The 26244-nt window shown below is 45.3% G+C and overlaps 1 protein-coding gene across 1 annotated transcript in view; it reads right to left on the bottom strand.

Annotated features, from left to right (window-relative positions):
* Positions 1-548: 548 nt before the first annotated feature.
* Positions 549-26244, bottom strand: part of ENDOD1 (endonuclease domain containing 1) — a 29108-nt gene continuing 3412 nt past the window's right edge. Inside the window, exon 2 of the mRNA XM_059069009.2 lies at positions 549-4765. Coding sequence (XP_058924992.1) covers positions 3563-4765 — 1203 coding nt within the window. The 3' untranslated portion in view covers positions 549-3562. The remainder of the gene's footprint in view (positions 4766-26244) is intronic.

The raw sequence follows: 26244 nt of genomic DNA on the forward strand, positions 1-26244 counted from the left end.
GTAACATTTTGAAAAGCTCGTACTGTGTGATGAGTTTAGGTGAAATGCTGAACAAGACACAGAATCACACATAAAACCCTGCCCACACTGGGAGGGCAGCCAAGAATTCCTGCCACCTCCACCCCAGGGTTGGGTGCCCTAATAAAGGCCACAGAGAGGACCACCTCCTTCCAGAGACTGCTTGTCATTTCTCACACTGGGGGGGTTTCATAATGAATAAACAAATCAGAGTGTTTCTATAACTTGCTATGTGATTCAGAGTAAGTGAAGCAATAAGCCCCGGGTGCTTCAAATATTTCATGTCCCAAATAGCTTTTCAGAGAAACAACATGGAAAAGAAGTTCCAGGGCCTATTTCACTGATCTAACCTTCTCTGTTTTCTCACATATGATTCAAAATTTAAAAAAAAAAAATTCAGACGGGAGTGGAAACAGCTTGAGTTAATGTCGATCAAGAAGAAAATGGGAAAAAAATTAAAATCACAGATAACCCCCCAAACCTCATTACAACCATCAGGATTCTCCCCCTTGAGATATTTTCCAGAATGGTTGATGCATTGTCAACAATTACTTTATTGAGCATTGCAAGGTGCACAGCATTGTACATAGCTTTAAAATGTCAAATTGACTTTTGTCACACCCTCTGTAAAGGATTCCCCAATGTCCACGTTTTTGTGGTTTTTCCTGCTGTGCTCCAGGGCTCATGCTGCTAGGACCATTGCAGGCTTACCATGATGTGGTACATGGATCCACTGTACCATGTCCTCACCACTAGATGTTTGAACTCCTCAAACATGGGGTCCATGTGTCGTCGACCTCTGCAACTTTGCTGTTCAAATACACGTTTGATGGATGAATGACTGAATGAATGACTAGTGTTTCACTCTAGTTCCTTCTCCTGACACCGTCATCTGCATTTAGGGGCAAGTGCTGATGCTGAAAAGCAAACACTCAAAAGGCACAGTGGAAAAGAAAAGTGTCCAAAGACATGTCTGATCCAGACTAGAAAATCAGCTCCATAGTGTTGAAGAGTTGCCTGACGTCCCCAAAGGCCTGAGAATATAATGGAGCCACAGAAAAATCTTCAAGCCAGAGATGGAGCTCATCAACCCAAACTCCCACCCAAAAGCCCAAAGTAGATCATTGGGAACAGGCCAGCAGTCCAGCCACCTGCTGGAGCTAGTGAACCAGAGGCACAGCCAATACCAGTGGTCCAGAGCAAAGGGTCTCAGCCACCTAAACTTAGGGATATTTTTTCCTTTCCAGATTTCAAAAATGGCCACACCATAATAAATAAATAAGACGCTAAACAACTGGAACTGAAAAGGAAGACATTTTCAAATGGTTCTCAAGCAGCAGTTCAAATACTTTGCTCCTACCATGGTGCCAAGGGACTCAAGGCTACCATGGATGCCCTTTTTGGGTCTTTCAGTATGCAAATAAGTACTCTGAGGGGATAGCGAGTCCATGGGAGGCAGTAAGCATGATGTTATGCATGGATGGCTAGCTGTTTCATCACATAGGCCAAACCCATTTTATTCATCAGAGCCTAGTCTGTTTGACGGATGATGGAGAAAACTCTGCCCTCGTCCAGGGAGGCAGCTGGACCACAGATCTGACATCCCAGGTGTGATGGGACATATGCAGAAGACCCTGGCTCCTAATATGCCATCAGCTAGCATCAGGCCTCAGCTTCCTCATCAAATGAGGCTTTGGTCAGACCATCTCACTGGTCCCTTCTGAAATTCCCTTTCTTTCATCCAGCAGGATTCTTTACCCATCAGTACCAAGGCAAACCCTTGTTCCTCATGTACTTTCATGCTGCTAAAACGAAGGAAAGCCCGACTACAGATTTTTATGCTCACTAACAGAAGTGTTGGTAAAATACTGCTTAAGAGTCTTAGGTAATCTGGTGCATAGCTCCCTATGACACGTTCGCAGTCTGGTGTCATACTACCTTACCTTGCATCACAAATTGATCAGGATGGCAGCTTGCTGGCTGCTCTTCCACTCTGGGTCCAATTCAATTATTTTTCTACAAAATGTAACTCTCATTACACTCACATTTCTTGTCCACCAACTTGATGCAAATGGTTGACCCACCCTTCTCTCCTCGTTGCCTTTCTCCCCAAGTTTCTGCATCAAACTTTCAGATGCATGGTGGCCTGCAATCCCAAAATTAGTAGTTTACCCTTGGTCCTTTTCTATTACACCCCACAGAAATTCTTCAGAAAACTCAGAAAAATCCAGGTGATTCCATCTCAGCGGTGGAATGCAGAGCAAAATCTGGGAGCTTCAGCTTCCTCCTGTTAATCATTTTCAGTGCAAGATGTAAAATGACAAGTGCTTAATCAAAAAATTGGGGATTAGCTCTCACATAGAACTTGAATTAATGGAAGAGTTATGTTTTCTAGCCTCAAACACACTAAAAAATAATTTCCTGAGATAATGATTCTGAATCAAGGTTATCCATATGTAAACTTATATATATGTATATGGATTTTTTTTTTCCAAGATGGCCAGAAGAGTTTTTATTTGGGAGCTCTTTTTTATACCTCTATACCAAAGCAATCATTTAAGGACAGAAGTCAGAGTGTTTTACTACTTTCTACTTTTGGTATTGGGTACTTGTCTGAAGTGTAAGAAAGAATGATCTAGTATGTTGCAGAATACGAATTTTCATATTAGCTTAACATGTAGGTCTTTGAGCTCTGTCTTCTCAGCCAGAGATTTAATATATGTCAAGTTAATTCAAGCTTGGCTAAGGATATCCTCGGACCTACAGCACCTACTCAGAGCAGGGGTCTGACCTTGCACTCCCCTTTTTTTACCTGGGAGGACTGTACTATAGCATTCAAGGGGCAAACAATCTTAGTCCTTGCATTCAGAATTTGTTATGCCACGTTTGCCATAAAATGCTTATCATTCCCTAAAAAAAAAATGCAGCAAAATTCAACTTTGAAGAAAAAAACCAAAACAACCTTACAGGTCCTTGGGAGCCATGGAAAGCTAAGGGATATAGCAGATTCTATGTCCTAAGAAAGTTATTTCAACAGGGAAGCATGTCTTTACCTCACCAAGTCAGCTGAGTTGGGGAGAAAAAGAAGCAAAATGATAACAAATTGGCCAGGAATATTTATATCAGTTTTGCCTTAAGTCTCAGAGAGTAATAGGAGGAACAAGACTCCTTTCTACTTTTCTTGGAAAGCCTTTGGTATAAAGTTGTCCTCCTTTCCTGTAATTTTTAATTATCACAAATGAACACCTGAGTCTCTCACATGGTCACCTGTATCAGAGTAAATAACTGAAGGTGATGGCTTGGAAGTTCACCCACACCACAGCAGGCGACCTACACATAATCTCACCTTGAACACTTCTCTTGGGTGAAGTCAAAATTGTATCATCTTCCTTTGCAAAAACAGGCAGACACCCCCCCACCAAAGGCCAAAATATTACGATAATTGACAGTGAACAGAAACCCATTATATAGGCCAAATATTCCAGCTTTCTCTATTAAAAAAAAATCAAATTCACTGTGACTGGTGCTTAATCAGTTTTTTTTCCTATAACTCCCCAGGATTGTCAAAAGTAATCTTGTAACCAATCTGCTTGCCGACAGTAAAAATGACCTGAAATAGGCCACCCATGGTGCCAAAAGCAGTGTCAAAGAACAGAGAGATGATGCCACCAAGGCCCATTGCAATGTCCCTGCACACAATTGGAACTGCGCCTATGGTGTACACAGGAAAAGTGGCCACATCCACAAGGACTCGGACAGGGATGCCCACGATACGGCAAACAACCTTCAGCAGGCAACAAAGGATCCGGAGAATGGCCCTGGTGATCCTGACCATGACTTTCAGTACCTTCCAGGGAATGATGGCCAGCTCCTCCCCAATGGCCAAGAAGTAGGAGATGGTGGCTGACCCCAGGCGGTAAAGACAACTTTCTAGACCATGAGTCACCTGTTTGGTGACATACCACAGGAAATACACAAGGTACTTCAGGATTCTGACTGCAAGGAAATAAATTAATTGGCAAAGCTTGATGAATGGGGTAGCAATGAAGCCCAAGAGTTTTCCCAAAAGGCTACTCCTTTCCTCAGATGCCTCTGGAGGCAGCAGAGTGGACCTGGTACTCCTTGTACTGGAGAGGGTCCCAGAGTCCCCTTCAGAGTCTACCCTCCGCTCCTCATCCTGGACTTGGTTGACCATTTCCAGGATTTTTTTCATCTTCTCTGTGTCTTGTTCACTTTCCCCGCAGTTGTTCTGGAACAGCTGAGGCTTGAATGGAAGCAGTTGCTCAAGTTCTTTCACCATCACATCTTCTATGACCTCCCGGTCCCGAGTATGCTTGACAAAGCCCATGGCCCAGCCTCCTCCAGGGACAGCACAACAGGCTGCCAGCCAAACAAACTCCGGGATGGTCACTTTGTCTTTGACCTTGAGGTCTGAGGGCACGGCACCTGTGATGATGTAGAGCTCTTCCCCTTCGCCACACTGTGGGGTCAGGGCCCGGTCCATTAGGCTGTTGAGATTCACGTACCACCGTTTCTGGAAGGATGGGGTCATTGGAGCTGCATTTGTGAGAGTGAACGTGGCCGTGTCGGGGTCACTGCTGAGGGAGAACGGGTACAGCTGTCCTGTCTGGTAATCAGAACCCAGGTAATCTGTGTGCAAGGCTTGCCTGCTTCCCAGATTGTTCACAGAGCTGATGGCGTCAGCCTCATCCATCACCTCCTCAAGGCTGCTGTTGGGATCATCAATCTGAAAGAAGAAAGCGAGGTTGAGATGTGTCCCTGTTCACAGCAGACAGGGTGTCCTTGGATCATTCTGCCAAGACTCGAGCAAAGTCCCTATCACACCAACACTTCCAAGGCTTAGGTTTGGAAGTGTACACACACTTCACTCTAATATCCCACAATCCTGGTGTCTGAAAGCATCTTTCAAATAGGCTGTTTCCTATTTCACTCTGTGTACACTCCACTCCTGCCCTGCAGTAATACCCCATCACACACAAATACACCATCAGGAAATTGGTTTTCAGTCTGCTGTGGTTTTTAAAATTTCATAGCCCTTTTTGGGAATGTTTTTCCATGAGATTCAAATCGATTTTAAAAATGAAAACAAGGGGAAAAGTAAATCTCAGCAGGCCCATAAAAATCATAACTGTAATTCAGATAATCAGCCACCAATGTTAGCTGCAATTTAAAGAACATTTTCTTAACTGAAATTTACATACTTTGGGATATACGAAAAACATTCAACTCTAATCAGAGCATTTAAATCAAATGCGGGGGGGGAGGGGGCTTCCCTGGTGGCGCAGTGGTTAACAATCTGCCTGCCAATGCAGGGGACACGGGTTCGAGCCTTGGTCTGGGAATATCCCACATGCCGCGGAGCAACTAAGCCCATGTGCCACAACTACTGAGCCTGCGCTCTAGAGCCCGTGAGCCACAACTACTGAGCCTGCACACCTAGAGCCTGTGCTCCACAACAAGAGAAGCCACTGCAGTGAAAAAAGCCCATGCACCGCAATGAAGAGTAGCCCCCGCTCGCCGCAACTAGAGAAAGCCCGCGTGCAGCAACGAAGACCCAACGCAGCCAAAAATAAATACATTAAAAAATAAATTTTAGGGCTTCCCTGGTGGCGCAGTGGTTGAGAGTCCACCTGCCGATGCAGGGGACACAGGTTCGTGCCCCGGTCCGGGAGGATCCAACATGCCGTGGAGCGGCTGGGCCCGTGAGCCATGGCCGCTGAGCCTGTGCGTCCGGAGCCTGTGCTCCATCCGCAACGGGAGAGGCCGCGACAGTGACAGGCCCTCGTACCGAAAAAAAAAGAAAAAGAAATAAACAAATCAAACAGGGGAAAATGTATAGATGATTGTCAGTTATTAGATACTTCCCAGGCCAAGCTAAAATTAGACCAACTTCTCTTCGAATTTCATCTCCTCGTAATATTTGCTATCATTAACAATGCATTTTCTGTCCAGGCCAATCTAGCTATCTGTTATATATCAATAATGATCAATATATACTTCCCTCTTGGTTCTGGTTTTTTTCTTTTCTTTTTAAATTCAGCAGTATAATACATACTTTCACTTTGCCAATCTGAAAAGATGAAAGGAAGGAGCTCAGGATTAACCCAGAACTCTATTTTTTGCTCCCAAACTAGACTGTAAACTCCTTGACACCAGGGACCCTGTATATAGGACCCAGTCAAGGACTGACACGTACTAGAATCTCAAGGCACTCTTGTTAATCTGAGATGGTCATCACTACCGTATTTATAAGAGCAGGAAGTTGAATCAACCTCCATTTTCAAAAACTGGGAACAGTTAAATAAATGGTGTTATATCTATTAAAGAACTATCTCAAAGCCATTAAAAAGCACTTGTAATAATGGGGAAATATGTGCTATAATGTTGAAAGGAAAAGGCAGATTATAAAATTAAATGATAACAATTTTTTAAATTCTAAAAATAGGCATGAAAAAACTTGAGAAGGAAACACATGAAAATGTCCACAATAGTTGTTTGACTCCTGAGGATGCAAGTGATACATTTTTTTCCCTCTATTTTCTTGTTTCTCTCCCTGTACCTCTCCTACCCACATCAACCCACAAATTATTTATATGTTATTTTCAAAAGGAAAAAACAAAAAAGAAACTAATTAAAATAAGTATATTCTTACTAATTGATTCCCTAGGTTTAGACTTGCTAAACCTGTCTCTAAACACAAGGGAGTCAAGGTCATGTGATTGTTGAACCTCCTGTCGGGAGGGCAACCAACTCTGCATTTCTCCAGCTCTGCAATGGCAAATGTAGGCATGCTCATGCATGTATGTGTAGGGTTAGCAGGGCAACAGATGAGCAAGTTGGTATGAAAGCAGGAATATTCACTGAGGTCTCATGATGAAGTAAGCCATAGCCTCACCCTTCAAGGTTGTTCTGTCCCTTCCCCCAGTCTTAGAATTAGAAATGCTCCTGGATGGTCTCCACTCCTACCACATCCTCACAGGACAGAAATAAGCACATTCATTTTGCAGAGCTGCTGCCGCTGCTCTTCTATAGCTGAAAGATACACCCCATGGAAATATCAACTTCATTCCTGAATCATGAGATCAAGATATGGCAGAGCCAAGATTATGGAGTCTTGGGTAGAAGGTCAGGAATCTTAGGATGCATGTTTCTCCATGGTTACTAGGGAACTGTGTCTGCATTTAGCTTGGTGTAGCTGTTTTATCCCATCTAGCGGAAGTCTGGAGCTGGGTTTTTAACTGGTAGCTGTGTGACAGAGCACAGGTCAACACAGTGGTTCGTCTTCTGCCCAAGAGCCACCCAGGGATGAAATAATGCCTACAAGGACAGAAGGCAGGCTGGAACACAAGAAAAGAGAGATTCTTGGATGAGCAAGGGGAAGGAACAAAAGAGAGCCAGGCAAGAAGAGAAAAGGGGAGGGAAAAAAGACAGGGGGAAGACAAAAAGAAAGAGAGAGACTCGTGTGTGTGTGTGTGTGTGTGTGTGTGTGTGTGTGTGTGTGTGTGTGTGTAAGAGACAACACAATATTCTGCTCTTAGGCAGAAACCAGGACTGTGGGTTGATTTACTCCCAAACTTCAGAGCATGGTCTCCCAGCTGCCAAGGTCAGAGGAGACTGAGCTGGTTGCTTCTGCATCTTCTCATGCCAGTTGAGTTCAAGGGGCTGCCGTGGTTAAGCCTTTTCTGCCCACAGTTCGCAGGTACATGGGAAATGGGCCAGTATGAACTGAAGTGGTTAGGAAGGCCAGGGCTCAATTACACAATGGGCCCTGTGTACCTCCCTGCCCTGGGCCTCCCTAGGCAAAGCAGAAACTAAACAATATGCTCTGGATGTGCAGGCAGAAGAGAGCACATCTTCCCTCCCCTTCCCCTTGCTTTCTTTAGAACCCCATATCCATGGTCACTGTATTCTTATGAACCCCAAATTTGGCCCTATGGTTTGATGACAAGGTAGACTATAGTGTTTGAAATCAAGACAGAATGCCTGAATTCTGTACCTACATAGTGATATAACAGGAGGTCAAGAACTAATTTTTTTTTAACTGCCAAGTAAATGCTTTCAATATAACATTCTACAGAAGGTATTTTTTTATCTGATTTTACAAACGGGGAAACTAAAACATGGAAAGATGAAGTAACCTTTCAAAAGATATCCAGTAATTAGCAGGACAGGATCTGAACTGAGGTCAGTCTTTTTATTCCTAAGGCACATGTTCTTTATTACTAAGCCATATTTTCCCCCATCTTAAAGAACACTGCTGTACCAGTTTTCTCCACCAGAGAGTAAAAAAACCACTGAAGTCTCCTTTTCTCTCTGTGTCACAGAATAAATGAAGTTCCTTAAGGTTGCAGGGAGAGAAGCTGATGTCTGAGCCCCTGGGACTGCAGTCCCCAGAATGGAGAGAGAAGGTGGAAAGGAGAAGCCCTCCTTTTTTCTATTTAGACCACCTACTGGATACCTGTTTGATATAAGTAGAACAGTATCTTCCAACACCTTTACTGATGTGTCAAGAACTTTACAGGCTGAAATCTCTCATTAAGAATAGGATATAGGGGCCCTTCCCTGGTGGCACAGTGGTTGAGAATCCGCCTGCCAATGCAGGGGACACGGGTTCGTGCCCCAGTCCCGGAAGATCCCACATGGCACAGAGTGGCTGGACCCGTAAGCCATGGCCGCTGAGCCTGTGCGCCCGGACACTGTGCTCCGCAACGGGAGAGGCCACAACAGTGAGAGGCCCACGTACCACAAAAAAAAAAAAAAAAAAAAAGAATAGGATATAGGGACTCCCAGACCTTTGCCAAATCACATCAGCCAGCTTACAAACAATCTGATTCTGTCTGGTTTTTGTTTGTTTATTTTTACCAATTCCTTTGCATTATCTATCACCTATAATTCTCTTATCTGTTCATGTAGGCATTTCCGTCTTACTGAAATTTATTTCCATTGATTTTGTATTTGCAACTTAGAGTCATTAAAAAAGTGGATATTCCATTATGAAATCACTTTACCGTATAATTTATAAAACATATTAAATCCCAGGCCCTTATAATAATCTGCTAACTGATCTCCATGAGAGAAATGCCCATGATGATTTCTACTTCCTGTCTTAAAACCAGTTTTTTAACTTATGACAAAACTTTCTTTTGATCTCAAGATGACTAATGTTCTAATGTCATTTGTTAAAGACTCATCTGAAAATCGAAATAAAATTGGTATAACAGCTCCCCCTCATCATCATGCTTCCTAACTCTACAAAACAACAATTATGTCTTGGTAGGCTCTCACTTTCTGAAGGAATGGCAAAGTGTGTCTGTAACTAAAATGCCTGATTCGTGTATGGAACACTGTACTAAAAATAATAAGAATATTTGATTTAAAAGTCTAACATATTCTTTGAGACACTGTCACATAAAGGGCAGGTGTTTTTTTCCATGCTCTCTGCAGACATTGTTTAAGGATCTGGTTATAGTAATTACAGTAAATTACTGACAACACTGCTCCCTAAAGACAAAAATACAACTATGATGTAAGATGTAATTTCAGATTACAATTTCTGGGTTTCACTTGCCCTTTTGCAAGCACCACTAATCTTTCTCTGTGGTTTCCCAGCGGAATCACTGGATGAAGGGACAGGCACAAAGCTCTCTGTGTAATCCACCTCCCTGTTGACCTAGTCCTCCTGGGCTGCTGATATAATTTGATACAGTTCCTGGGTTTAATGGAAAATTTTTTTTCCTAATCACAACATGCTAGGTAGGTTTTAGAAGAATGACTGCTCCCCAACCACCAGAATCCTGTCCCATAAATAATCTTATTAAAAAATTCCTCTTCAAATTTAGTACCAAAAAAAAAAAAAAACCCAAAAAAAAAAACTTGTTTCTCTCTCTCAACGAGTTGCTCTGTTTCCTTTAACCAGACAGTCAAAGCTATTTAAACCCATGGGATTTCTTTTTTGCTTTGGAATTAAATGAAAGGAGACTTTCAATTTTTCCTGCTAATATGCATGTAAGAAAAGTAGACTAATAGAAAATTGAGGAGAGCTGGAGGGAAAACAGCACCCATTAACATTATGTATTAAGCATATTTATGTGTGATCACTACTGTAGGAGAAAGCAGTAGGACTGGTAATAATAACATCACCAACACTTACCAAGTACTATATGCCAGGCCCTATTCTAAGAATTTCACTGGTACTAAATCAGTAAGTGGCTGCACTAAGTATTCACTCATCTAAACTCATGAAAACTAGGTACTTTTATTATCACATTTTGACAGGTGGGGAAACTGAGGCACATGAAGATTAAGTAGCTTACTCAAGGTCACACAGTTAGTGAGTAGTGATGTCATGGCATGAACTCAGGAAGTCCATCCTCACAGTTGCTGCTCTTAATCACTGCTTCATATGCCTCAAAATAGGCCTCCACATCAAGAAACTCACCATCAACTTAAGGAAACAAGATACGGATATATACAAAGTTAAATAGGAAACCAAGAAAAAACAACAGTGCAATGCAGATAAAGGTAAGTGCCAAGCAAATGTGATGAAGAAAAAGAGCAATCAGATCCGGAGGAAGGGGCACAATAAATGAGGTCAGAGAAGATATCTTACTTTTTGGAGAAAACAAAAGCTGAGGCAGGGTTAGAAGGATGTGCAAGATTTTGATAAACTTAGAAAAATAGAAAGGTCAGTAAGGCTTAACAAGACGTCTACACAAAGGCTTGAGGGCAGAGAAAAGCAGCCTGTGAAAATGCGACTCTGAGTAAGGAAAAGTGAAAGGTTTCATTGGAAGGGATAGCAGGGGGCCAGACTATAAATGATCTGACATACAGATAACTAATCATAGAATAATTATAGCTGTGACTCATAGAGCGCTCTCTATGTAGCAGGCACCATGGTAAGTGTTTTACAGAACGTATCTTTTAAAATTCTAACAGGATCCCTATTACCTCCTTTGTAGAAGATGTAACTGAGGCTCAGTCGTTGAGTAGTGTGCGGATGTCACGCTTTTGGTGAGGGAGGATGAGGTCGCAAACCCACATGGTGTGACCTCAGCGACCTTAACGCACTACCGCTCCATTCTGCTTTCTGTGTGTTTTCAATGCTATGCTTCCAAGTCTAAATTTGACCTGTACACAGGGGACATTCCCTGATGGCTTCTGAGGCTGGAGTGTCATTAGGGATGTATAATTCCAGGGAGATATACACCTGCCGGCACTGGCCAGGAAAGCCTGGACCACAAGGCAGCTGAGGGAATGGATAGGGAAGGACATGTGCGAGATTCTGGAAGGTAGGAGCGTCGGAATGTGGAGGCTGATGCAGGAGGGTCCGTGGAAGGTAAAAGATGATGTCCAAGGCTGGAGTCAAGGTCACCAGGAAATGAGGGGCAGTGGAGGGAAACTGGACAGGCTGATCTTTAGAGGAGACTACATTGACAGGCAGAAATATTTGATAGCATCTGGAGATACAGAACTGGAGCTTGGGCACAGAGGTGAGGTTGGCCACAGAGGAGTTACAAAGGCTCAAACTGATGCACACACTTTCTGGGGTCCGGGCACTGTGGTGTGACTCACATAAGATTTGCACTGTAGGGGACTTCCCTGGTGGTCCAGTGGGTAAGACTCCATGTTCCCAATGCAGGGGGTCTGGGTTTGATCCCTGGTCGGGGAACTAGATCCCACATGACACAACTAAGAGTCCACGTGCCACAACTAAGAAGTCTGCATGCCGCAACTAAAAGATCCCATCTGGGACTTCCCTGGTGGCACAGTTGTTAAGAATCCGCCTGCCCATGCAGGGGACACGGGTTTGAACCCTGGTCCGGGAAGATCCCACATGCCGCAGAGCAACCAAGCCCAAGAGCCACAACTACTGAGCCCGTGTGCCACAACTACTGAAGTCCGCGCACCTAGAGCCCGAACACTGCAATGAAGAGTAGCCCCCGCTCACCGCAACTAGAGAAAGCCCGCACGTAGCAACGAAGACCCAATGTGGCCCCCCCCAAAAAAATCCCGTGTGCCTCAACAAAGATCCCGTGTGCCACAACTAAGACCTGGCACAACCAAAATAAATAAATAGATAAAAATAGATAAATCTTAAAAAAAAAAAAAAAAAAAAGACTTGCACTGCAGTGCATGTAACCCCGTGGTGCCTTGTGGACAATGAGAAGTGAACCAATGTATGTTTCTATTGATATTGTAATAGTTACGCATTTATGTTTAACGTGTTCTGGGAAGATATAACCAGCATTTCCTACACATGATTTCATGGATATGATTATTTAGGATAAGACTAAATTTATTTTCCAATGAGTTTATTTAAAGTCAATGCAAAGACCAAATTTCAAGTAAATGGTAGTATAGGTGGACTCTTGTGAAGCAGGTCTGCAAATGACTATCATTTAGAAAACACTGCACTGCTGCATCCCATTGGCTCTTCATACAACCCTACCAGGTAAGTATTATCATCATCTCCATTTTACACACGGGAAAATTAAAACTCAGGTAAGTGACAGCTACAAGCTCACCTAATTCATAAGTGGTACAGCCAAGCCTATGCCCAGCATTGCAGAATCAAAAGCTCCTAGCCCTGCCCATGCCTCTAGGTGAGGAAGGGAGGCCAAAAGCCACAGGGAAGCCACGCTAGAGGATAGGGGAGAGGGGAGGGAGGGGATGAAGGGGCAACTGGGAAACTGATGGAGCCTAGGAGAATTAATCTTCTAGTGTCACATCAAAGTCAAGGGAGGACAAAGCTTCTCCTAGAGGAGGATCACAGTGTGTGGCACCTGCTCGGAGAGGAAAGGGAAGGATGGAGACAAAGCCTGAGGGCTTTGATGATTAAGGTGTCATTAGTGTGGCTTCAAAGGGCGATTTCCACAGGGGGCTCAGGAAGGAAGACAGGTGGTAGAAGTGACCGGATATGGGCAAGAGGAGGCTGCAGACAGACCTCCGTTTGAGAAGTTTTTACGTAAAGGCAGGAGACGAACACAGCTTTACCTGAAGAAGCAGGGCTTACAGGTTTAAGCAAAGATTGTCCTCCAGCCCCCAACCTTCCATCCAAGGAAGAGGGGGCATTGGGAGGGTGGGGCTACCTAGGTCTCCGTACAAGGGAGCATCTTGGGGCTTGAGAGCATCTCACGGGGACGATGACAAGGTGACGGGCTGGAGGGGCAGGGGGCCACTGAACAGAAGCCCCTGTCCCTGAGGGTTCCTGGGCTGCGAAATCCACACACACCTCAGGGGCCAATGTCACTTGGTACAGATTTGCCATGGCGGAATTTGTCACTGGTTGGGGCTGGTGGTGGGGGAAGGAGGAGCTGCTGTAGACAGGAGCAGTGCTCTGCAGGACACAAACATGAAGCTTCGGCACTTGTCAGTGTCCGGATGGGACGGGGCCAAGGGTTGCAGGTGACAGCTAATGGCCCTGATGATGTGAGGGTACCAAGCAAGTACAGTGAGAAGGAAGACTGGTTCGGGCCACATGGGGACGGGGAGAAGACTGGGTGCGTTGTGTCAGCAGCTGGCAGGTGGAGGGGTCAGGGGTGGCCCTGCTGCTGATGAGCAGCTGCCAGGAGTGCGGACAGTGCTGAGGAGTGTGGAACATGAGAGAACCATCCTGCTGAGCAGGCTGATCTCCAAAGACAAAGTGGGGAAGGGTCTGCCCTTTACACCAGTAAGCTAATTTCGACGTGCTGAAAGAATTATCTCCCTTGAGCTCCACAATAACCTACACATGGGGCTTCCCTGGTGGCGCAGTGGTTGAGAGTCCGCCTGCCGATGCAGGGGACACGGGTTCGTGCCCCGGTCCGGGAAGATCCCACATGCCGCGGAGCGGCTGGGCCCGTGAGCCATGGCCGGTGAGCCTGCGCGTCCGGAGCCTGTGCTCCGCAACGGGAGAGGCCACAACAGTGAGAGGCCCGCATACCACACACACAAAAAAAGAAAAACCTACACATGCACATATGATTTGCTCCAATTTGCAGGCAAGAAAAGAGGGGCTCCAGAGAAAATGGACTGTCCTCTAGTTCTGCTCCAGGATTTCCCCCTGGAAAAGTTGGTCCTCTAGAAGGATGATCAAAATGGTGGTGAAACTGCACTGATTCGCCCTGGGAAGGGTGGAGTTTCCTTCCTCAGCAGAATCTTACTAGATAAGCACATGCTGGGAATGATTCAGACAAGATCCTGTGATGGGGGAGACCTAGTGAGCTCCTATCTAACACTGTGGGGACAGAGAGGCTATTTCCTTTGGGGTTTGTTTTATTTTTCAACCAGAGTTAAATCATTAGAGGAGTTGAACAGTGGGTGTTCCAATTTTGTTTCTGCTGTGTGAACTGTGATACAAACACACACACAGACATTAAAGAGTTGCTGTCACCCTGTTGCCCATCACCAGGTGGGTCAGAGGGACCCCCCTTACAAGGAACTAAAACTGCAGCTGAAATCCTAACATCAGATAATCTTATCAGAGCTGGAGCTGGACGCTGCAGACAGGCCCTCTGCACACTCCCACAAGTCAGAATGAACTAGATCTGAGAACTCACCACGAAAAAATATCCAGCTTGGGAAAGAGCTGCCTTTCAGAAAAGAAGCAGGAGGCCAGAGGGGCCACAAGAGCCGCGGAAGGACATTTGGGGAGGAATAAACCACCAGGCCTTTCAGCTCTCAGGAAAGGCATAAGCAGAGTTCCGACCCACCCATTAAAAAAAAAAAGAAATCCTCCGTCCTTAGCATCTAAAATATTCTTTATCCTCTTGGGAACAGAAACAGCTTTAGAAGGATGCTTTTTCCTTTTTTTTTTTAAGGAATGAGAAATGCAAGGCTTTCCATTTCCTGAACAGCCTTCCTCCCCCTGAATCACCCTTCCTCTGGGCTCCCCAAGCTGCCCACACACCTCCCTGCCTTTGGGGAGGAGGAAGCATCTCCAGCTGTCCTTGTGCTGTGCACACCGTAGGCGCGTGGCACACGTCTGTGTGGGGTGAACTGTGCGGAAGGGAGACAAACGGCCTGAGAGTTCGCTCCTCCTAAGTCGGAAGGTGGTGGAACAGAGGAGGGAATGAAAGGATGCTCCACTTCCATTTCAGACCTTCCTTTGTCTTCAGAATTTGAAAAAATAAAAATGAAAGGGGGGCGGTTCAAAAAAAACGCCCCAATCCTAAACTGGCACTGGGTACAGGCAAGGGAGGTCTGAGAAGAGGCCAGGGGGTGGCCTCGAGAGCAAACAAAGTCTCGTGGAACTCCTCCAGTTGCTCCTCCCGGGAGCCTGAGAAAGTGCGCCGGCGCCTTTAAGACCTCTCCAGACCTCCGGTACCGTCTCAAGTTACAACACCCCTGGTCATCTTCCTCTACCACTCACTGAAGCCAGTTTTCCATTCTGTGCTCTTGTTTTCTTTTCCAGAGCAATTATTCTTAGCGTTTGACAATGTGTTACAGAATTCAAACAAGTCAGTTAAACTGAGACATCTCCATTTCTAATTTTTTCCACCTTCTGTGTTCAGAGATCAGAGGTTCTTAGAATCACCTGGAAGCTTTAAAAAGCTTGATTTGGGGGGTAGTGCTTGGAGATCAGCACAGGATGTTTTCTCTAAAGTTTTCCAGGTGATTCTAAATGGAGAACCCCTGGGCTGGATCCCTATCAGATTCTCCTTTGTCTCTGGTGGAATTAAGCCCCTGCCTGGACAGCTATTACAAGAAATTAGTGATATTGCCTTAAATCTAGAGTTCTACAAATTCAGTCTGTATTAGAAGCAACTTGGTCCCTGGTCAGAGAACTAAAATGCCTCATGCTGCGCAGCGCGGCCAAAAAATAAAAAATAAATCATTTAAAAACGTAGATTTGGGCTTCCCTGGTGGCGCAGTGTTTGGGAGTCCGCCTGCCGATTCAGGGGACACGGGTTCGAGCCCTGGTCCGGGAAGATCCCACATGCCGCGTAGCAACTAAGCCCGTGCGCCACAACTACTGAGCCTGCGCTCTACAGCCAGTGAGCCACAACTACTGAAGCTCATGCACCTAGAGCCCGTGGTCCGCAACAAGAGAAGCCACCGCAGTGAGAAGCCCGTGCACCGCAACGAAGGGTAGCCCCCGCTCGCCGCAAGCAGAGAAAAGCCCGTGCGCACCAACGAAGACCCAACACAGCCAAAAATAAAATAAATAAAAATAAAACTTTTTTTTAAAAAAATGCACTTTTGAGCCCCACCCGAGGCCTACAGAATGCACCTCTGGTGTGAAGCACACAAATCTACATTTTGGGTTTTGTTTTTTTTTTGTGGTACGCGGGCCTCTCAAGCCCCCAAAGTGCATTTTTTTTTTTTTTTTTCCTTTAATGGGATCTTCCCAGACCGGGGCACGAACCCGCGCCTCCCGCATCGGCAGGCGGACTCTCAACCACTGCACCACCAGGGAAGCCCCCAAAGTGCATTTTTAACCACCACCCACCCCCAAGTGATGGTGATGCAGGGGGTCCATGGACAGCAGTGAAACACAATTGCTTACTACATCATTTCTGGTAGTGGCCCAGCTGGGCTTAATTTATTCACATACTATTAATACTTTCCAAGAGGTATTATCCACAAATCACAAGAGCTAGAATGATAATGCCAAGAAACAGAATAAAGTACTATAGGGCCATTCAGATCCTCCACCCATCAGAGCAGCTAATATTCTGATCCCCAAAATGGATAAACATGAATTTTCTGCCTTATTCATATGTGAAGTGAGAAGTCTCTTTTTGCTTATTTATACTTTTTGGGTCATATCTCACTGCTCTTTCTAACATCTTCAGTAGCATCCTATACTTCCGGGTTAAGTGACAAACTAGCATAGTCATGACTCCCCCCACCCCCAATTTCTCCAACCTCCTCTCTCAAGTCTCCCCTTACATTCAACCAGAAAAGGACAATCCCTGTCCCCCAACCGAGTCAGTTACATGGTTGTGATGTAAATGCTGCCCTGCTTCCCTCTGTACTGCCGCCCATGTCAACACTAGTGGAGGGGGGCCTTCACCATTCCCCTCCGCTACTTATATCCTAGCTGGGTGCCTGGGCCCAGCTCCAATCTCACTGCTCCTATGTTGGGTGGTCTCCTTTGGCCCCCCCAGATCCACTCTCCACTCTCTCCTGTGCTCTGCTCTGTGTCCCAGGAGGCTGATTTCTAGGGCACATCATCTGAGCTCTCTTGCCCTGTGGCTTCTGCCTGGGGCAGCCAGTGGGAGGGGGGGAAGAGAGAGGATGTATTCCCTTGCTCCCTCCCCACCTGGTTGCTGTGGTCCTGGATCTGAGTTCCTCTGCAGTCACAGCTCTCGCCAGGCTCCCCGCTGACCCCACAGGCCTGGGATGGTGACAGCTTCCTGCGATGGCTAGGCCCTGGGTACTTTACCATATCTTGTTGACTCCCTTAATTCTCGGCAAATAGTTTCTTCATTCAATTCTGTCAGTTAAACTACTTTGAGAGTTCCACCTGTTTCCTTCCCAGACCCTGGCTGATATAGCCTCAGTAAGAGCCTTCCCAAGACCCCAGCTCACCCAGTCCTAGGAGATCACACCCACCTCGGGGCCTTTTGTAGCATGAATTACACACATGGTTGGTATGCACAATGGGTTCTGTTGAGTAGTGAGGGTCCCTTGAGTAGTCTAATCTGGCTGACCACTCTGGGCTCTCTCAGCCAACCACCAGGTATGCCAACCCTGTCAGCCAATGCACCACATTCAACCCCTACTTCTAAATTAACCAAGTACTTCTGACACTATCTCTAAAAGGGTGGTATTTCTTAGCACATGACCCTCTCCTACCCATCTCCTTGCCAGGCATAAGCCGGGGACAGCCAGCCTGGTAGGGACAGCAGCCTACCAGATGGCTTTCTTGGGTTCTCGATCCAAGAAGCTCAAAGCCTGACAACAGTCAGGGTGTGAAGGTTGCTAGATGGACGTTAGGACTGGCAGCCAGCCTGACCCATGGGAAAGCAGAAGAACTGGTTAAGAGAGAAAAGACAGAGGAGGGTGAGAGAGAGATCCTGACGACTCTGTGGGACTGTTTGATTTCTAGAAGCTTCCCTATGCTGGATCCTTTGAGGCCTGTTCTTGTGCCTGTGAATTTACCAGTGATCTAGTACAATGGTCCTGCCCTTCACCCGAATGAGCCTGGGTAAGCTTATGATTCATATATCAAAAAGCCTGAAACCTCAGGAATCTTACTCTTATGAGAACCCAAGTGAATCAGGGCAGGGATTTCGCAGGCCAGGAACTGAACCGTCTAGACACCTGGATTAAACCTCGGGCACAAAGGAAGAGACACGTGTGCCTTGGCTGCAGAAGATCTGGAACAGATCAGAGGGGCACCCGGGGACTGAGAGAAGGCACTTCTACTGAATTCTTCAACAGAAGAGAGTATCAATGGGCAAAGGAACACAGAGGATAGTGCAGGAGCAGCTGAAACCCCAAAAAGTGGAGACCCGTCACAGGCAAGGCGGCGATGAAGCAGGAGTACGGGGGAAGTAAGGGCATTTCAGCAATAACACGGGGTCAGACCTAAGGGCACGGTAACCCTCATCCTGGCTGTCTCCAAGGCAGGCACTGGCTGGGAAGCAAAGGTTACTTATTCATTCCACATGCTTAACATACACGTATTGAGAGTGTAGACACAACGCAGTCATACTGAACCTCCCTAACTCATCCATAGGGTGGGGATTATTTATGAGCTCCAGGCCACAGATGAGGACTGGGGCTCCATGAGATTCAGTAACATTTCCAAGGTCAACCAGCTGGTAACTGACAGGGCTGGGACTCAGCCCAGTCTTGTCTCACTACAAAACCAATCTTCTTAACAAGTCCATATGCCCAATCCTTGCCCCTTCAGGCCTAAGAGTCTGGTGGGAGAGACTTAAGTAAACCACTTCTTATGCCTGATCTGCCTTCCCAACTAAGTTAACAAGACACCTGAGTGCAGGGCACATCATGGACTCCTATTTCTGGGCTTAGACCCAAGAACTCAATAATTGGTTATGAGGCTGACGACAATAACAACACTGATAAAAGGATCAACAAGCAGCTGAGGTCTGGGGACTCAGCCTTTGCAACGCTAACATTCTCCCCCTGCTGCCCAGGAAGGAATAAAGGGATGAACAGATAATAAACAGGGTGAGCCTGTTTCTGCCACTGAAGATCCCTCTAATTGCATGCCTACCTCTTACACCCCAATTCATTGACAGAGAAGAGAACAAATTGATGATAAACTCTTGTTGCTGATTGGCTGTGACCACATTTATTATGTAAATGAGTAAGAGGAAACTCCTAGGCTCTGACTGGCCTGGGACAGGAGGCCCCAGGAGCAGAAGGGCATCCAATATGGAAGCAGAAAAGCAAGAGCAGAGTGACAAGCCTGCTCAAAGAGCTCCCTGGGAGCAGAATGGCAGCCTATGAGGTACCACTATCAACTCAATTTTCATCACCCTCATCTGAAAACTGGGGAAGGCGCATAGCCAATCTCCACACAAGATTGTAACTAACTATGAGAGATGGCCCTTCTCCAAAGCCAACAGGCAAAACGTACCCTTCATCTTAAAGATCATTAGAGAAGGGGACTTGATAGCCCTTGGACCCTTTTCCACAGGTCATAGCTCTCATGTCAGGAAATGATTTATTTGCATCCAACCCTCCTCAAGCTGTTGAAGCTTAAGACCTCTTGTCTTTAGCACAAAAGAGACTGCATCTGCTTCTCAATGCTGTGTCACACATATCCTCTGAGGCTAGTAAATCTGCCCCCAGGCAAAATCATTTCCATTTCTTTGACCTCTTCTCTTGGGTTTTGTGAGCTTTTCAAGTTCCTCTAAAGGTGAGACTACTTGGCAGCAGGGTTTAGTGACCGAACAGAACACCAGATTGGAAATGAGGAGATCTGTCAGCTCTGTCACTTACTGGCCTTGTGACTTTGGGCAGACCAGTGACTCCCCGGGCCCCTGTCTATTCTATAAGAGGAGAAGGATAACACCTCCTGTACTCAGGAATGAGGGGAGGGGGAAGAAAGCAGTATTATTTCAGGCCATCAGTCAGTTATACATGATACAGACTTGAGAGAAAAATGTGATGAAATAGACTTTGCATTTCAAGTCCCCAGGCCTTCTATTTCTAGCAAAAATGCTTAATGAAACAAATTGTTTATGTGTCTGTGCAGACTTGCTCATCAAAAAGTGTGCTGTTTGAGAGGCTCGTTAGATGTGGCTTCACAGAGTCCAAAAGGGTGCTAGGCCTTGACTAGAATAAAGGATGTGAGAGTGCACATGTCTCTCTATATGTAATGGAAATTTCTGGAATGTTACGCACACACATACACCCATACACACAAACCGTGAAGATTGGCTATCTGTGAAAAGCAGATCTTTTTCTTTATATACTTCCAAAATGTTCAGAAGAATCTTTTTACCATAAGCACATATTACTTTTATAATCCTAAAAAATCCCTAAATATGATAAAGAACCAGCACCCCATTAAAAAGGTTCATGGAAACTGTCTGTAGGTCTAGATCTAAGGCTGCCATGCCATAATAGGAATAAGACTGCACAGCTTTCAAATTTCACTGCTGGTGTTCAACCCATATCTGCTGGATGCTCACAACTCAACAACATTTATTAAGCACTTATTCAGTGCTGGCATCATGCTAGACCAGGAGTGGCAAACTACAGCCTGTGCACCAAATCCGACCCACCACCTGTTTCATAAATAAAGTTTTCTTGGATCATAGCCACACCTACTCATTTATGCATTGTCTGCAGCTGCTTTTGTGCTAGAACAGCTGAGTTGAATAGTTGCAGAAGAGACCATATGGCCCAAAAGTCTAAACTATTTACTATTTGGCCCTTTACAGAAAAGGTTGCTGGCCAGTGTGTTAAGCAATGAGGATTCAATGGTGAGTATGACAGGCCTGAGCCCTGCACTCATGGAACTTACAGTCTAATCGGGGGCACTCAATTAGTCACACAAACTAATGTATTATTGTACCACACTAGCAAAGAAAGGTGTGTTTGGTGCCACTAGAGCGTATTATGGGCAGTTGACCTAGGCGGGAATATCAGGGAAGACAAAAAAGCCCGGCGGATACAAAGGTCCTACGATGGGCGAGAACATAGAAATAAAAAACAACAAAAACAGAAACAAAATAGAAAGAAGCCAAAGTGGCAGGAGGTTAAGGCCTGGCAATGTGTGACGCCAGATAAGGCCAGAAGGGGAATGGGAGACCAACCACGCAGGACTCTGGAGACCCTGATAAGGACTTGTCTTTATCTGAAGAGAAATGGGGAGCCCTGAAGGGTTTCCAGCGAGGCCACTGGAGATACAATGAGATGAATGTTTTGAAGTTCTCTGGCTTCTAGGTGGAGAAAGGCTAAAGGAGACCCAGGTGGGATGGGTTAGCCAGTCAGGAAGCTGTTTTGCAGAGAGGCCTGGGTGAAGATGGTCGCAGCTTGGATCTCAGGGTGCAGATGGTAGGGATTAGAGGGGTGAAGTCTGTCAACTGAGGTGCCAGAAGCAAGACCATCAACCATCCCAAATGGTCCACTTGGCTGTGAAGGAGGTGTCCAATGTTCTCATGGGTTCCATGGTTCCAGATACAATGGAAATATTCAAGAATGACGAAAGACCTTTTTATGGTTCATAAACCCAGCTTTCTTTTCCCTGTGTTTCCGTGTGTCCTGAGACTACGATGGATGCCCAGTCTTTCAGACACATAAACAGTGGCCATTTCCTTACATGGTCCCTGTTCAATCATGCATCCTGGGCAATTCAACCACCCCTAAAATGAAGGTGCAAGTCAACTGGAACATGTAATCTAATTTATGTTTTCAAATCCTATTTCATCCAACTATTTACTCTGCAAAAGGAGAAGTACTCATATTTTCAGTTTTGATTAAAAATATTAAATGCCCTCATTTGACCTCCTTTGAATGAGCCACACATCTGTCAGGCACTGGGTAAATAAAAGCGTGACTGGAATACTAAATGGTGCTTCTATTTTGGGTTCACCGTATGAGTTGGTTTCTTTTTCATTTCTCCTTCCTTCCAGTGGCCAAATAGATATGTCAGCAGGCAACGAATTATCACTGCCATAGATGTCGAGTTCTACTAACCAAAAGGGTACGTGACCACTCAGGAGACATGATACACAACATGAAGGAAAAACATTTTTGAACTAACAGAATTCTAGGAGCAAGACCAGATCACTGGCAGTGAAAGCTACTGGTAAACGGGAGGACTTATTCTTTCATATTTCCACTTGTAGAGCTGACAATTTCAAAGGAAGAGGAATTAAAACCCAACAAATAAAATCTTTATTCCTCAAGGAAAGCTCCATCCAATCACCATGAGCTATAACTGAGATTTCCAGAATGGTGTGTTAGAAGCCAAGCCAGACATCATCCAAAGAAATGGAATAGTTCAGTAAAATAAAATAACAAAACAGTCAATTTGGAATCCGGAGAGAAAATACTGACATTGTCAGTGGAAAGCAGCATGGTAGAGCAGAAAGAGAGCTAAGAGCTCTGGAGTGGGACAGCCATAAGCTCCAATCCAGACTTTGCCATCTAGCAGCTGTGTGACCTTGGATAAGTTATTTAACGACGCTGAACCTCAGTTTCCTAAACTATAAATCATGGGTCATAGAACCTAGAGTTGTTCTGTGAATGAGTTAATTTGTGAAGATCCTTGCACATAGGAAGGGATCAGTAAATGATAGTTCCTTTCCTGGATTGTCCAAATTTAAGTCTGGACTGAAAGAATGGTGCACAGCTCCATCACCACTAGACTGTTCCAGGACAAAACATCACTAAAATGTTCTGCCGATACAGGGCAAGTACCCTAACTTGCTCCTGAGAGTGACCACGAATCAGATGCAAACACTAAATTCAAAGATGAAGAAAAAGCCAGAAAAGGAGAAAAATGGAGTGAAGGGTAGCAAGTATGACTGCTGTTTTTACTATCTGCACTCCAGTAAGCAAGAAATTGTGAGCAATTGACTTTGGAACCATCCCTGTGAGTCTGGCGCTTCCTGGCCCTCCTCGGGCTCAGCAGAGTAGGCTGGAATGCAATTGCTCACTGTTCGTTTTGTGACAACACACCTCTTGGTTGCTCAGGACTAGGAGGGTGGAGGTGCCTCTGGCACCTGTTTTGTTTTTGTTTTTCCAATCACCTACATCCATCCACCCATCCATTCCATCGTTGTCCATTCATTCAATCTCTCACCATGTACCTTCTGAGCACCTATTATGTGAATGTGGGACATATACGGAGCATTTGAGAAGATACACAGAAGAATCTTTTATGTTTTAGGCGAGATTTGTGGAATTGCAGGAGTTACTATCTAATCCAACATTCCATGTGTGTGTGTGTGTGTGTGTGTGTGTGTGTGTGTGTCTAACATCTATTAGAGTAAGACCTTAATAGTGTACACATTACTATTTATTAAGACCTCACCATATTACAGGTTCTATGCTGCATGCTTATATGTGTTATCTCGTTTATGTGTCACGACCACTCTGTGAAGTCAACACTGTTATTATCTTTAATGAACAGATCAGAAAAAATAGGACTGGAAGAATTTGATCGCACAGATTGTAAATGGCAGAACAGGTATCTGAAGTCACGTTTCTTCACGAGGAAGGAAGAATCAGAATTGTCCTGTTTGCTGTGTCCCTTACCCAGAGATGTGTATGATATCTTCTTTATATCTGTTCTCTGACATAATTAAAAGAGGGCTGATGTTAGAATAAATGAAACAGTGTGTCTAACAGTTTCAGGAGGTGCAAGCAAGAAGCCACTGATGGAAATTAAAAATTAGGGACTTAATCGAGGTTCTAGCTGTGACAACTGTTCACATACATTTACTAAGATTTGAAATATGACTTCATTGGGCCCTTTAGGAAAATACTTTTGCCGTTAACAGGAATATCTGCTTCACTCTGGAACCACTGACACCTGAGCAACATTCACGTGGCCAAATATGTACTCTGACTTGTCCTACGACTATTGGGAAAGAGAAATGGAGTAGAAATTAAGATTTCCATATAAAAGATGAGAATTGAAGTCCTATGACCATTAATGCAGTGGATCCATGGGAAGTCAAAGATCTCCATGGCTCATCAAAAAGAGCTCCGGACTAGGAGCAAAACTAGTCATGAGTTCAAATCCAAGCTGTGTGACCTTGGGCACCACAATTAACCTCTCTGAGCCAGTTTCCTCATTTCTACAATGAAGAGAATAAGATCTACCTCACAGTATTTTTGTAAGATTAAAGAAGTATAAGCAGAATATAAAACCAGTTCCTTCCAATATTCATGTTTACAAAATGACAGGGTCTCGAGGACTTCCCTGACTGTCCAGTGGTTAAGACTCTGCACTCTCCCTGCAGGGAGGGGGCAAGGGTTTGATTCCTGGTCGGGATACTAAGACCCCACATGCTGTGTGGCATGGCCAAAAAAAAAAAAAAATTTTTTTTTTTTAAATGACAGGGTCTTATACGTTGGCTTCTAGCGTGAATTGACAACATCCTTTGCAAAGGTATCACTAGTACCTTATCCAAAAATTCTTCCATTAAACGGAAATGAGCTGAGCAACTAAAAGGTTTGAGGCTCCCTGTACTAAACCAGAACCCAGTTTTCAATTTTGACTGCAAACCCTCCGGACCATCTCTGTCCTGCTAATAGGGACACACTCTCTCATCTCTTTCTTGCCTTCTCCCCACTCTCAATTTAAAGGTGACCACATTCCACATAAAAACCCACAACAGCCCTCTGTCTTCTCTGTTTCCTTTTAAAAAATTTTTTTTTGATGTGGACCATTTTTAAAGTCTTTATTGAATTTGTTACAATATTGCTTCTGTTTTATGTTTTGGTTTTTTGGTCAGGTGGCATGTGGGATCTTAGCTCCCCAACCGGGGATCGAACCTGCACCCCCCCGCACTGGAAGGCAAGGTCTTAACCACTGGACCGCCAGGGAAGTCCCTGTGCTTCCTTTTAAAGTTCTCATTATGTCCTTCAGAAGGCCCCTCAGATGCGGGATCCTGTCATCTGATGCTAAAGAGATCGAAATCATCTGGGGTAGTTCCAAAGGCCAGAGCTAGAACAGGTGGGGTGGATTTAGAGGAAGGTTCCAGCTCTGCATATGGAATATGTTTGGAACAGTGGCTGCTAGCTAGCTGGGAGGCAAGCTTCTAAAGCAGGCAGCACTCCACCAAGAAAGCTCAAGCAGAATATCTCACCCACTGCTGCCTGATTGAACCTCCGAACATCAAATGATTTTATTCAACACTTACTGAGTGCTTTCTATGTCCTAGGCACTAGAAATGCGAGCCCTCACTCTCTCCGCTGGAGAGACGGACCCACAAGCAGGTAGTTATAAAACAATGTGGTAAGTACAAAACTAGAGAAATTACAGGGAGCACTGAGGGGTGGACCTAACTCGGGAAGTGGACCTCACTCAGGTGGGCTCTTCTTTCTAGAGGAGGTGATACCTTGGCAGTCTTAAAGGATGGAGTAGGGAGGCAGTGAGGGCCAAGACGGGGGCAGTGTAGAAAGGGTATTTGGGGCAAAAGGAATCAGCATGAGCAAAGGAACAAATGTGACCAACAAAATGGCTTATGAGAGGCACTCCAGGCAGCTAGATCATGCTAGAACAGTACATGAGGGTGGGGAGGGGTAGGAGACAGGCTGGAGCTACAGACAGAAGCCAGGGCGCCGGGCCCTTGTAAACTGCATTCTGCAGGGTGGAATTCTGGGTCCCTGTGTTTTTTTTTTTTTTTTTTTTTTTTTTTGCGGTACGTGGGCCTCTCACTGTTGTGGCCTCTCCCGTTGCGGAGCACAGGATCCGGACGCACAGGCTCAGCGGCCATGGCTCACGGGCCCAGCCGCTCCGCGGCACGTGGGATCTTCCCAGACCGGGACACGAACCCGCGTCCCCTGCATCGGCAGGCAGACTCTCAACCACTACGCCACCAGGGAAGCCCTTGGGTCCCCGTGTTTTTAAGCACAAGAGTGCTTAAAACACCCTAAAGGTTTTACACACCAGTGACTAAGTTTCTATCATCTTCAATTTAGGAGGTTTTCGGTTGGTTTGTTTTTGTTTTTTGTTTTTTCCCCCCAAAGGGAAACTGCAGGACAGCATTGCAAGCTGCTGAATTGAGCTTCAGGAGCCTCAGGGTCAGAACAGCCCTATCTGACTAACTACCGAAGGCA

This window comes from Kogia breviceps, chromosome 7 (genome assembly GCF_026419965.1).
Source record: "Kogia breviceps isolate mKogBre1 chromosome 7, mKogBre1 haplotype 1, whole genome shotgun sequence".
Classification (NCBI taxonomy): domain Eukaryota; kingdom Metazoa; phylum Chordata; class Mammalia; order Artiodactyla; family Physeteridae; genus Kogia; species Kogia breviceps.